The following is a 12,525-nucleotide window of genomic DNA, read 5'->3' as shown; positions in this document are numbered from 1 at the left end:
CATCCTCGCTTTCAAATCCTTCCATGGCCCCAACCTTCCCTATCTCTAATTTCCCTCCAGCCCCATAAACCTCCAAAATATCTGCACTCCTCTAATTATGGCCTCTTGTGCATCCCTGATCTTAATCGCTCCACCACTTGATGACCATGTCTTCGCTTGCCTGGGCCCCAAGCTCTGGAATACCCTCCCTATATCTCTCCACCTCGCTTTCCTCCTTTAAGATACCCCTTAAAATCTGCTCTTTGACCAAGCTTTTGGTCACCTGACCTAACATTTCCTTTATTGGCTCTGTGTCATACTTTGTTCTAGAATGCTCTGGTGAAGCACCTTGGGACGTTTTATTACATTAAAGGCACTATATAAATACAAGTTGTGTTGCTGTTCTGTGGAGGGGGAAAAATGATCATACGGGCAAGTTACAAGAAGCAGCAGCAGCCTTCAGTGCAGGAGAGAGAGGGACATATCTGCCTGCGGTCAACGAACATGCATGCAAAACATATCCGACAACCTAAGGCAGTTTAATTGACTTAACTGCCAATAAATGCCTATTCTGATATGATCAGCCTATATGTTAATACTGAGAATCACTCTATATGTACTTGTATTTTCCACCATCTCAATGCTTTAAAACAACTATAATTTGCAGGTCTATATTGATGGGTTTCTTCCATCAGAAAAGATTTAGTAACTCAAAGCTGCTTGATCAATTTCCGAACAGAAATGTTATGCCATGTGAAGATGCTCATCAACTTCCAAGTCTAAATGACAAGCTTTGAATTGGTCATATGAAATATCCAACTATACAATGCATGGAACTGACATAAAAGTTCTTGAATGGCTCTTACGTTTATGAATTTACCAACAATGAACAAGATGTGAACTCAAAGGATTTAATCTAGATGATTTGACACACTGGAATAATACTGAAATCCACACAACAGGCCCTGCTTTCCCATTACCAGACCTAAGCCGCAGGCCACTAAACAATAAATCAGAACATATTGTCCCACTGGGAACCCCATTACTAGGAAACCTGACTATTATTGAATCTACTTCTCTGCAGACGCTGTATGACTGTCAAATAAACTATAGCGCTACAAGTCAGATGTTCCCACGAAACTCAAGAACACAATTCAGAACAGCTGGCTGAACAGTAAAGTAAAATTATATTTTCCAATAGGGCGCAGTTTCCTTTTAATGATACAACTACTTAAAATAAGGTACACCAATAAATACAATAGTCACAAAATCAAATTCACAACCAATGAAAATGTGGCTTCTTTGATTTTGGAATTGGTAGATAGAAGCTTATATCTCCTTGTGAAAACAGACTTTATTTTCTCACTACAACTAACAACATTCTACATGATGTAATTGCAAGAGACGCAAGATACTTACAACTTCTACATCAGAAGGGACAAGTAGCCCAGGAGGAGCAGTGTATGGCTCCTCATTCTCTTCCGTGTTATCACTCTCAACTGCCATACAAAAGATAAAAAGAGAAAGCTAGCAATGCAATACAATGTACAACTACACATGGAGATGTAGTGGTCTAAGCAAAAAAAAAATCCCCCTCACCAAATACTATTAAATTACTGCAGATGACTAAATTATACATTCTCATTATACTTGAGCTTAATTCAGTTATTCATCTGAAAATATCTCTCTACTTGACCATTTTATCAGAGTATCAAGCTTACTGTTAGTACAATAGATGCAATCCATAGTCTGTAATGCAATTAATGAAAATGTCCATTTACTCATCTGCATTGATTAAATAGCCTTCAGAGAGGGCCTTTTGGCTGTGAAGTACTTTAGACATCCCGAGGATATGAAAGGTGCCAGTATAAATACAGCTTCCTTTCTTTACTCGTTGGAATATTGATATAAGAATCAAGTTAAACTTGATTATTAGGTTGAATATATACAGTACAAACTAAGTGCACTGCAAACTTGCACCTCATCTCTATGGATAAACTGGAAAAAAAACAGCAATTTTAAAAGCTATTAAGTTGGCCTATTTACACTAATTGCATCTATACCAAGGTTATATACATTACTTCTACTGTAAAGTACATTATGATTTAAAGCATTGTACTAATAAATATAAAATCACAAACTGCAGCACAGGCCTTCGGCCCATTGTCCCTGTGCTGGATCTTAGATAAAGCACTTGTGTTTCATCCAACATCCCTGCATTTATCTGTAACCCTGTGAATTCCTTGTCCTCAAGTACCTGTCCAACTCCCTTTTAAAATTATTTATGGAATCAGTTTCCACCACCTTTTCAGATGGAGCATTCCAGATCCCAACAACTTAATGAAAAAAATTCTCATCACCCCTGCAGATCTTCTGCCTAAGAATTTGAATCCATGACCCCTGGTTATTGATCAACGCCAGGGGGAATATTTTTCCCTATTTATTCTTACCAAAACCTATCATCTTGGAAACCTCTTTTATGTCAGGGTTTAATTTTAGAAACACCGTGTTTTTAGCTCCCCCTCAATGAATCCTTGTTCACTGCTCCAATTGTAAGGCAAAGAAATCAGTCAGGTTTCCTTAGATTTAAACAAGGTGCAAGTTTATTAATCTTAAACTCTAATCCAGTTAATGACTACGAATATGCAATATGACCATGCATACAGGATAAACACACATGCAGAAAGAGACAGAAAATGTAGAAAAGAATAAAGGAGCAAAGGTTCAGGCAATCTCGGGATTATAATTACAGTCCTTTGAGTTCAATTGTGGAGTCTTTGGTTGCCGGTACAGCAACAGTTTAAGATCAATGTTCATATGACAAAATATGCCTCATTCTGAGCAGTAGGGGGAGGGGGGGGTGGTTTGCATGACACAGTGAAGTGCTAAATAAACATAAGGAGCCTTGCTGGCTATTGGAGTTGTTTACAGAGAAGTCACATGTCTAGGTTTATGGTTGTCAGGGGTTTTTGGCTTTCTGATTTGGATGCTCAGTTGGTATTTATAGACTACTAAGAGAGAAACCACCCAATTCATCCTTTGCCACCTGTTTTGAAAAATCTTCTGAGAATCCAGTGACAACTGAACCCGCAGATGCAGTAATTCTCCCGAAAAGCCTGCAAGACTACTCCTCGACGAGTTCTGAACAGAACTGCTCCAGAAAGATCATAGTGAAGGGTACCTGGATGCCAGACAAAGGCCATCTGGAACATTCCATATCTTATTTTTTTTTCCAACAACTGACAATAACTTGGCCAAAGTATTTTTTTTTAAGAAGTTGATCTCTGCAGAGCTAGTTTTTTCATTTTTCATTATTTTTTTCTTTAACCGGTGTGTTAGGTTATTTTAGAAGGGTAGATATTTATGCTTAGATATTTCAAACTGTGTGTTAATAAGCTTTGCATCTTTATTGAATAAGGCTTGTTTTATTATAAATCAATAATTTTGTTGCTTATTAAAGAAACCTGGTTGGCAGATTTTTATTCTGAAACTAATATTGTTAAAGTATATAATTGGCCGTATCGGTAACTGGGTGAAACATTTAAATATATGTTGTGACTAGTGGAGTAGTGGAACTAGAGAAAGACAGTGCGTTCCTCCAACCTCCGTCGCAACACTACCTTTTCCTTTCAAAATAATATGCCTAGCTTGTATCTGAACTACCTCTTCCCTGCATGTTCTCCATTGCTCCCTTATTGTGCAATTATCTTTTCTAGTTTACCTGTACTTGGTCCCTTCCTGGAATCACTAAGATTAGCTCTTTCCCAATTGAGCACTTTTATCTTCAATGTTTTCGGGTCTCTAGTCATAGTTACTTTAGTTGTGGTCACTGTTAGCTGGATGATCTCCAACTATAACACACTACACTTGCCCTACTTCAATACCCAGAACAAAATCAAACACTGTTTCTTCCTATAATAAAAACAAGAAATGCTGGAAATACTCAGCAGGTCTGGCAGCATCTGTGGAGAGAGAAGCAGAGTTAACGTTTCGGGTCAGTTCCGAAGAAGGGTCACTGACCCGAAATGTTAACTCTGCTTCTCTCTCCACAGATGCTGCCAGACCTGCTGAGTATTTCCAGTATTTCTTGTTTTTATTTCAGATTTCCAGCATCCGCAGTATTTTGCTTTTATTTTACAGTTTCTTCCTTGTTGGGCTGGAGAAATATTGGTGATCGAGAACGTTCTCCTATACATATATCAGAAATTCCTGTATTTTCCTCTTAGCACCTGGTTTGTTCCCCAGTCCATATTAGGGTAATATTACTATCTCCTAATATTACTACTCTATTTTTGTTTCACACCATTGAAATTTGCTGACAAATTTGGTCATCTATCTCCTTCTTATTGTTTGGAGTTTTACTGAAAAAAACTTCCAGCAATGTAACATCTCCCCCCTCTTCTTGTTCTGTCTTCCTAAACTTAAGCCAAGTAGATTCAGTCCTAGAACCATCTAACACATTCTTTCTATATAGAACTGTAACATCATTCTTAATCAATACTACAACGTCCCCTTCTCCATCATTTCTGAATACTTTGTAACCAGGAACATTAAGAACCGATTCCTTGTCTTGTCTCTGTTAATGCAACCATGTCTTAATCCCATGTGGCAATTTGTGCTTGCAGTTCACTAACCTTATTAGATACATTACAGACACTGATGTACATATAATTTATATCTTTATCACTTTTTATATTTTCCTCAATCTGATCCCTGCAATTTTTTGGTATACTTTAAATTTTACTGCTGTGTATATCTCTCTGTCCTGTGATCTCATTTTTGCTCCACTATGGTTCCCCAAAACTGTTTTCATGTTTGTAATGGAACAGCAGTTCAGCAGATAATTTCCTCTGTCTTCACTAGCCAAGCTTCGAATTATATTTCATAAACCAGCAATGAGTCATTCTGGTTATCAGAAATGTGAATATACAATTATTTGGATAGATAATCTCCGGAACAATCCATTTACCAAATCCACAAAGTTTAACAAAAGCCAAGATTCAGGACTCCTATAGTTATACAAGTATTCATTTGTCATCATTGATTAACTGAGATAGGCACATAAACTTATCAAATTTACTGTTAGTCTTATATACTTTAATAAATGTCAAATGGCTAAACTTCAGACCTATATTTATACTTTACTTTGGAATGAAGAGCAAAAAGCTTTTCAAACCCAACTGGGGATTAGAAATGCTTTAGGTTCAATCTATAATAATACTCAGTTTTTGTCTATCCAGACTGTTTTGATTGGTCAGTTTAAGGGCCGCATCTATTGGCGGGCGGTGCCTGGTGCACGCAGAGGACTGGAGCACATGACACTACCAAAGGTTGGTGGAGAACAAAAAACAGCAGAAGGTAAGGGGAGCCCAACAACAAAGTTACTCTGGCTGGAGACTGTTTTTGTGAGGGATGGGACAGAAGGAATGGGATGGAAGGAATGGCATGAGAGGGATAGCATGGGAGGGAGGATGAGATGATGGAATTGGTTAAGTGTGGCAAAATGGCAGGGACAATTATTTGATACAAATTATTCAAAGTGTTCTTTGCGCTAAAAATGAAGATTCACTAGATTTGAATGAAAAAGTTTTAGAAAAGCTATCAGATGAATTAAAAGAATACATCAGCATAGATTCTACAGATGATGATAACAGTCTATACCCTCCAGAGTTTCTACCCAGACTAACTCCAATGGCTATGCCACCACACAAAATTAGATTCAAGGAAGGAGCAGTTATAATGTTGTTATGAAACTTGAATCCTAATCAAAGACTTTGTCATAGAACAAGATTAGGAAACTATTTTCTTTGATGATAGATGCTGAAATTATAACAGGCAGATTTCAAGGAAATAGAGTGTTTATCCCTCAAATAATATTGAGCTCATTAGATGTAAACCTGCCTTTTCAACTCAGGAGAAAACAGTTCCCAATTAAACTTCCATATTCTATGAATATAAACAAGTCACAAGGCCAGAATTTGTATTTACATTCTTTGGCCTGTTTTTACACATGGTCAGATTTATGTAGCTTTTTCCAGAGTGTGAAGTTCTGATTCTGCTGAAGCCTTTGGTGAAAGAATAACTAGAAATCCTGTATTAAAAGAAGTACTATTGCAATAAAGATACTAATCAGACTGCAGAGGTTATGAATATATGACATCTACAAAAGATTGACTTTACGGACACAAAACGGAAATAAATTCTATATACTTACCATCTGTTTTGCTGAGTTCTTCTTCTTCTGTTGGTTGTGATGGATCATAGTAATCACTGTTATAAGCAAATCCAACTGCATTATAGATGCCATCCTCTGCTAACGCCTCATTCAGACGTCGATATTCTTCCTCTTAAAAGCAGAGAATTGTGGAGGGGAAAAATGCATTAGACTTAAAGAAGCAAACACTACTCTAAAATCCAACATGCACGTAAAGTTAAAATCTGACATTCAATAGCAATAGTATAGAGTAAATCATTGATAAGCTTTAAAATACAATTGTCATCAATTTTAATGAAAACTGTGAGAAAGCCTCAAAACATATATTCAGCAGACAAATCAGCTTTCCCATTGAAGAGAAAGACAAAACAGAACTCTTAGTTTCCATTCTGCCCTAAGTTGCGAACAATTCTCTTTTGCAGGCTAATTTAACTACTCCTGAGATCCTTTTGACAAGGAAGGATTCCTTTTCCAATTCCCAGGATACTGTCAAATAAGGAATATCAAAAAAATGAGTGCATGGTCAAATTACAGGAGGTTGTAAATATTTGCAGAAATTCACATGAATTTGGTTGAAAGGTAAAGTTGTTTTGCAAAAAGTACCTTGCCTTGCCTCCTCCTCAAGCAAGTCCGTATGCAAGGCTAAATACCTCTCTTCATCGCAAAGAGCGTCAATCCTTGCCTCTTCTTCCGATAACTGATAATCTCTGTTCCAAGTGTACTCAGCATCACATTCTGAGAGGTCATGTAAGTGACCCCGACAATCATACCTGCAAGGTGAAGACGTTGGTCAATACAATAAAAAAAACAGACCAGATCACATACTTACCACACTAGGCAACCTGAAAGCGATATTTAACGAAACAATTAACATGACAAATGACATAGAAATATGAAAATGAAATAGCTTAGTATATTGTATATTTAAATTTAATAATTTAACTGTCTTTCTGAGATGGTAGAAAGTACATTGCAAAAAACTTAACCCTGTTCCTCACCACAATATTGAATGGTTAACAAAAAGTAAACAAACACCCGGTTTGCCAAGTACTAACACCGTTTAAAAAAAAAATCTTACCGTGCATGTTTCAGTCAATCACTCGCACTGCTATCTTTCAAAGACACTCCTGCTTGACAACATTTCATCTGCAAAAAGCAGTTTTAAACAGGCGCGCAAACGCCGAGGACATAAATACCTAGCAGCAAGAACCAAAAGGGCCGTAAATATCCTCGTTTCACCATGCTCTGCGTTTTCCTGGAGAAGGAGGTGGAGGAGAGTGAGAGCTCTTCGTCAACTGGAGGCCCATCGCTTGGAAGCAAAATCATGACTAGGCCTGTTTTTTTTTTCCTAGCCATTTTACTACCTGGCAAATTGACTGGGGAGAGAAGCTCTGGATTACGTGACAGAGAGAGACATATATATATATATATATATATTGTATACACACACACACAAAGATTACATAGAATATACAGCACTGAAACCGGCCATTCGGCTCGAGTCCATTTATATAAATATATGCACAAATAAAGAAAGCAGAGAAAGGTTAGGTAGAATAATAGACTGCAAGCAGCTAATATTAAACACATAATGCACCCCAAAACCCAGCAATTTAATGTATTTTAGAAAGAAGCGACTTCCATTTCTATAGCGCCCTTCATAACCACAGGATGTTCAAAGTGCTTTACAGCAAATGAAGTACTTTTGAAGGGTAGTCACTGTTGTAATGTTAGAAATGCAACAGCCAAATTGCGAACTGCAAGCTCCCAAACATCAACGTGCCAACAACCAGATAATCTGTTTTTCAGCGATGCTGATTGAGGGATAAATATTGCCCAGGACACTGGGGAGAAGTCCCCTGCTCTTCAAAATAGTGGCCATGGGATCACTTACAGTCACCCGAGAGTGCCGAGGAGGTCTCGCTTTAAAGCCTCATCTGAAAGACAGCACCTCTGACAGTGTGGCACTCCCTCTCCAACGGCGCAGCGCTCCATCAGCAATGATCCTCCGACAATGCACATTCCCACGTACATCCCCACTGACAGCCCAATGCGCCCTCGATATTGCCCCTCCGGCAGCGCGGCGCTCCCTCAGTACTGCCCCTCCGGCAGCGCGGCGCTCCCTCAGTACTGCCCCTCCGGCAGCGCGGCGCTCCCTCAGTACTGCCCCTCCGGCAGCGCGGCGCTCCCTCAGTACTGCCCCTCCGGCAGCGCGGCGCTCCCTCAGTACTGCCCCTCCGGCAGCGCGGCGCTCCCTCGGTACTGCCCCTCCGGCAGCGCGGCACTCCCTCAGTACTGCCCCTCCGGCAGCGCTGCGCTCCCTCAGTACTGGTCTGGGAGTGTCAGCCTGGACTTTATGCTCCATTCTCTGGAGTGGGTCGTATCCCAAGACTTTCTGACTCAGAAGCAAGAATTTGACCCACACAGCCACAGCCAACACCTTATTTTAAGACTCAAAGATAATGGGCCCCCAAATCCCAGCATTTCAATGTATTTTAAACGTACATTGTGCTTCTATGAGTTAAGCTTATCATTCCAACTTATATTAAAGGAAAAAAAATGAAAAAGTGTTGTTTCCTTGAGGGGGAGGGGAGATAGAGAGTGTGTGAGTGGATTAACCGACCTATCAATGAGGAGGGCCGGGTCTCCCATCCAGGGAATGAGGTGCTTGCCTTGCTCGTGGAACTGGGCCTTGTCATCCTCCCTGAACAGCTTGCAGGCGTAGCCGAACACCAGCAGCTCCACCACCTTCTTCTTCTTCTTTTCCTCCTCCTTCTGCTGCTGCTTCTTGCGGTGGCTGGGGAAAGGGTAGACCCTTGCCTGGGCCATGATTTGGCCGCGGTACGTGTGTATAATCCCCCCCTCCTCCTCCTACCGGAGCCTCTTCTCCTCCCGCCTCAACAACAAAATGGCGGCCACCCGCCCACCTCAACCATCCTCCAACCCCGCTCCGCACATTCGTCTCATGCCGCCGCCCATTCACAGGCACAGAAATACCAAGACACTCGCTCACTGCCACAGCACTTAACCCTCTATATTTAATTTCACTCGTGTCCCCCGTGAAATATACTCCGTGTCGAATGTGCGAGGCGTGTGTGTAAATCCCTTCCCCAATCCACCCTCTCTCAAACAACTCCTGCAGATGCTGCAAAGCTGAAATAAAATCAGAGAATGCTCAGCAGGACAGGCAGCAGAGAGAGAGAGAGAGAAACAAGGTTAACGATTCAGGTCGATGGCCTTTCATCAGAACTCCTCCATCCCAATTAGAAAGTTTGCTGTTCTGCTACCCTGGATCAGCTGCTCACAACAAAAATAAAGCAATAGAAAGACTTGCATTTATATGGCGCCTTTCACGACCACTGGATCCCCCCCAAAGAGCTTTACAGCCGATGAAACACGTTTTTGAAATGTAATCGCTGTTGGAATGTAGGAAATGCAGCAGCCAATTTGCGCACAGGATGCTCCCACAAACAGCCATGAGATAAATTAACAGATTATCTGTTTTAGTAATGTACATTGAGGGATAATTTTCTTTGCTTTTGGTAGTTAGTGTAAGTGTGGTCCACACCTGAGACTATTTAAGTGTTTAAAAAGTTTCTCACATATTTACTTTTTAGTCCACTTCTCCCCCACCTTGCCAACAATATGGCAGCATCCAACCTCCTTGCAAACTATCCCACTTCCAGCTCCACAGATTCGCTTCACCCTTTCTTTTATTATTTATATATATTTAAAAAGATGCACACTGATTTGTAGAATGACATACTATTTACAGCACATTCGGCCAACTAGTCTATGCTGCTGTTGATGCCCTACACAAGCCTCGTCCCAGTATTTACTTCACATCCTACTATTCCTTTCTCTCTCATGTACTTAGTTGGCTAACCCTTAAAACACATCTATGAGTTCTCAAAAAGTTTTTGAAAATCTTAAATGTTACATTTGCTTCAATATACCTTGCTAAATGTTTACCAAATTTTCTTTGTTTTTTTAAATGTTCTTTTTCTGAAATAAAATGTGGAAGAGAGGAAGCTCAATTTTTCTCTAACTTTCTCAGTCTTCCATTAATTCATTTGATTTTTAAAATTCAACATTTTATTTTTTCTGCTGCTCCTTTTTCAAAAAATAAAATATTTTATTGAGAGATACAGCACTGAAACAGGACCTTCAGCCCACCGAGTCTGTGCCGAACAACAACCCATTTTATACTAATCCTACATTAACTCCATATTCCCTACCACATCTCCACCATTCTCCTACCACCTACCTACACTAGGGGCAATTTACAATGGCCAATTTACCTATCAACCTGCAAGTCTTTGGCTGTGGGAGGAAACTGGAGCACCTGGCGGAAACCCACACGGTCACAGGGAAAACTTGCAAACTCCGCACAGGCAGCACCCAGAACTGAACCCAGGTCGCTGGAGCTGTGAGGCTAACCACTGTGCTGCCCTTATCTTCCATAGCAAATGTGAAACCCACTAATTACATGTTAGCCTGAGTCAACTGATCCAAAACAACAGTCGTATATTGCCATAGCTAAGCATTTTGTTGTACTGCCCTCTCTGTTTGGGGAGGTGTAAATAAAGTTTGTTCAAGAATGGATGCTTGCTTTGAGTCTACATGTCGCCTTACTCAGTGAAATACACAACAAACGAGATGGGATTGAATTCTTTTTTACATTTCATTCGAGAAATTACAGTCTGAAGAACATTGTGACACAATTTTTGGAATTCCCAAAGTTGATTTTGAGGAAGTTTGGACGATTTGAACGATGGCTCCGTGTGGGTACACATTGTGTTCATGTAGAATTCAGAGAGTCAACATTTTACCAGATTTTAAAAAAAAGGCACTGAAAACATATTTTGGGAAAATGGAATTCAACCCCAACAAAGAGGACTGGCGTAATTACGAATGAAGGTTACACATTTGGCTGAAAGCTAATAAAAGATAAAGTAAATATTTTCCTCACCATGATGGGGCCAGTTGCTTTTGCGGTGGTGTCTAACCAATGTTGCCCGCGAGAGCCCAGTACTATGGATGATTCTGAAATTAATGAGATTCTGGATTCATACGATGGCACCAAGCCATGTCAGCCAAGTTCACAGACTCAGAGTCAGAAATTTAGATGCTATCGTTGCCACAGTAGCCACTAACCATCTAATTGCTGCCATTTCCAGCCAAAATGCTAAGTCAATATTATCCAGACAGCACCAGGAGTAGAGGAAACAGTAATGCTCCAGGTCATGGGTAAATGTCCAAGTCACAGCAATGCACCAGGTCGAGGTCGTGGTTGATCTAAAGCTGGTTCAGGAGCCTGGAAGTTCTCAAATGCGCACATGATAGATATGAAAACAGAAATTGATGTTATCGAGCAGGAAGATCAAGACTTGTACTCAGTCAGAGAGCAGGAAAAACAGCACATGGAAGATGAGAGTAAAAGGGCTGAAGATATAATTCCAGCGCCCACAATAAAAATGAAAGTCGGAGATTCATAACTTACTTTCATCATTGATACAGCTGCAGCAGTGTCTGTTATCTTGGAAGGAGAGTACAAGAAGTCCCTAAGTCACATTCCCTTATGCAAAACAGATGTGAAACTGACTAGTTATTCCAATAACAGTCTTCCAGTGTTAGGTGAAGTGTTAGGGTGGAATACGATGATCAATCCTATTACTTGCCATTGGTAGTATTAGGACGGAACAAAATCTCCCTGATGGAAAGGAATTGGCTTAAGAAAATACCATTAAACTGGGCCAAGTTATTTACAATAGGGATTAGTAAGAGTACGTTTGACGTTGAGGAAGTGCTAAGATAGCACAAAGTGGTCTTTGAGCTAGGAGGACCAAATGATAAAATTAGACATGCCAAAGACTTGCCGGTTGATAGGTAAATTGGCCATTGTACAAAAATTGCCCCTAGTGTAGGTAGGTGTTGGAGAATTGAGGGAAGGTGGGGATGTGAGAGGGAAAATGGGATTAATGTAGGATTAGTGTAAATGAGTGGTTGATGGTCGGCACAGACTCGTTGGGCCGAAGGACCTGTTTCGGTGCTGTATCTCTCCATGACTCTAAGGCCGAAGTCAAGATAAAGAACATTGTACAGCCAACATTTTGCAAAATGCACAGTTAGAAGCAATAAGTAAAGAGCTGGATAGATTAAAAAGAACAGGGCAATTAAGAAGGTGAAAATCAGTGAATGGACCACACCCATTGTGCTAGTTCAAAAATCAGAGGGTCCGTTCGGATTTGTGGAGATTATAAACAAACGGTAAATAAGGTAGTTGAAAATGATACTTACCCACTGCCTACTAGTGATGATTTGTTTTAGAA

General features: G+C 40.1%; 1 protein-coding gene across 4 annotated transcripts in view; it reads right to left on the bottom strand.

The window, feature by feature from the left end:
• The window catches only part of sfswap (splicing factor SWAP), a 122,760-nt gene extending 113,658 nt beyond the window's left edge, over nucleotides 1-9,102 (bottom strand). For all 4 annotated transcript variants that reach the window (XR_010977217.1, XM_068054591.1, XM_068054593.1 and 1 more), the window contains exons 1-4: nucleotides 8,817-9,102; nucleotides 6,797-6,963; nucleotides 6,194-6,325; nucleotides 1,399-1,478 (exon numbers count right to left, since the gene is read on the bottom strand). Coding sequence is in view for 3 of the 4 variants with exons in the window: in XM_068054591.1 (XP_067910692.1) it covers nucleotides 1,399-1,478; nucleotides 6,194-6,325; nucleotides 6,797-6,963; nucleotides 8,817-9,022 (585 nt within the window). In the remaining variant the exon portion in view is untranslated. The remainder of the gene's footprint in view (nucleotides 1-1,398; nucleotides 1,479-6,193; nucleotides 6,326-6,796; nucleotides 6,964-8,816) is intronic.
• Nucleotides 9,103-12,525: the final 3,423 nt, after the last annotated feature.

This window comes from Heterodontus francisci, chromosome 23, assembly GCF_036365525.1.
Source record: "Heterodontus francisci isolate sHetFra1 chromosome 23, sHetFra1.hap1, whole genome shotgun sequence".
Classification (NCBI taxonomy): Eukaryota; Metazoa; Chordata; class Chondrichthyes; order Heterodontiformes; family Heterodontidae; genus Heterodontus; species Heterodontus francisci.
The sequence above is the reverse complement of the archived record's forward strand: the minus strand, read 5'-3'. Positions and strand labels throughout refer to the sequence as shown.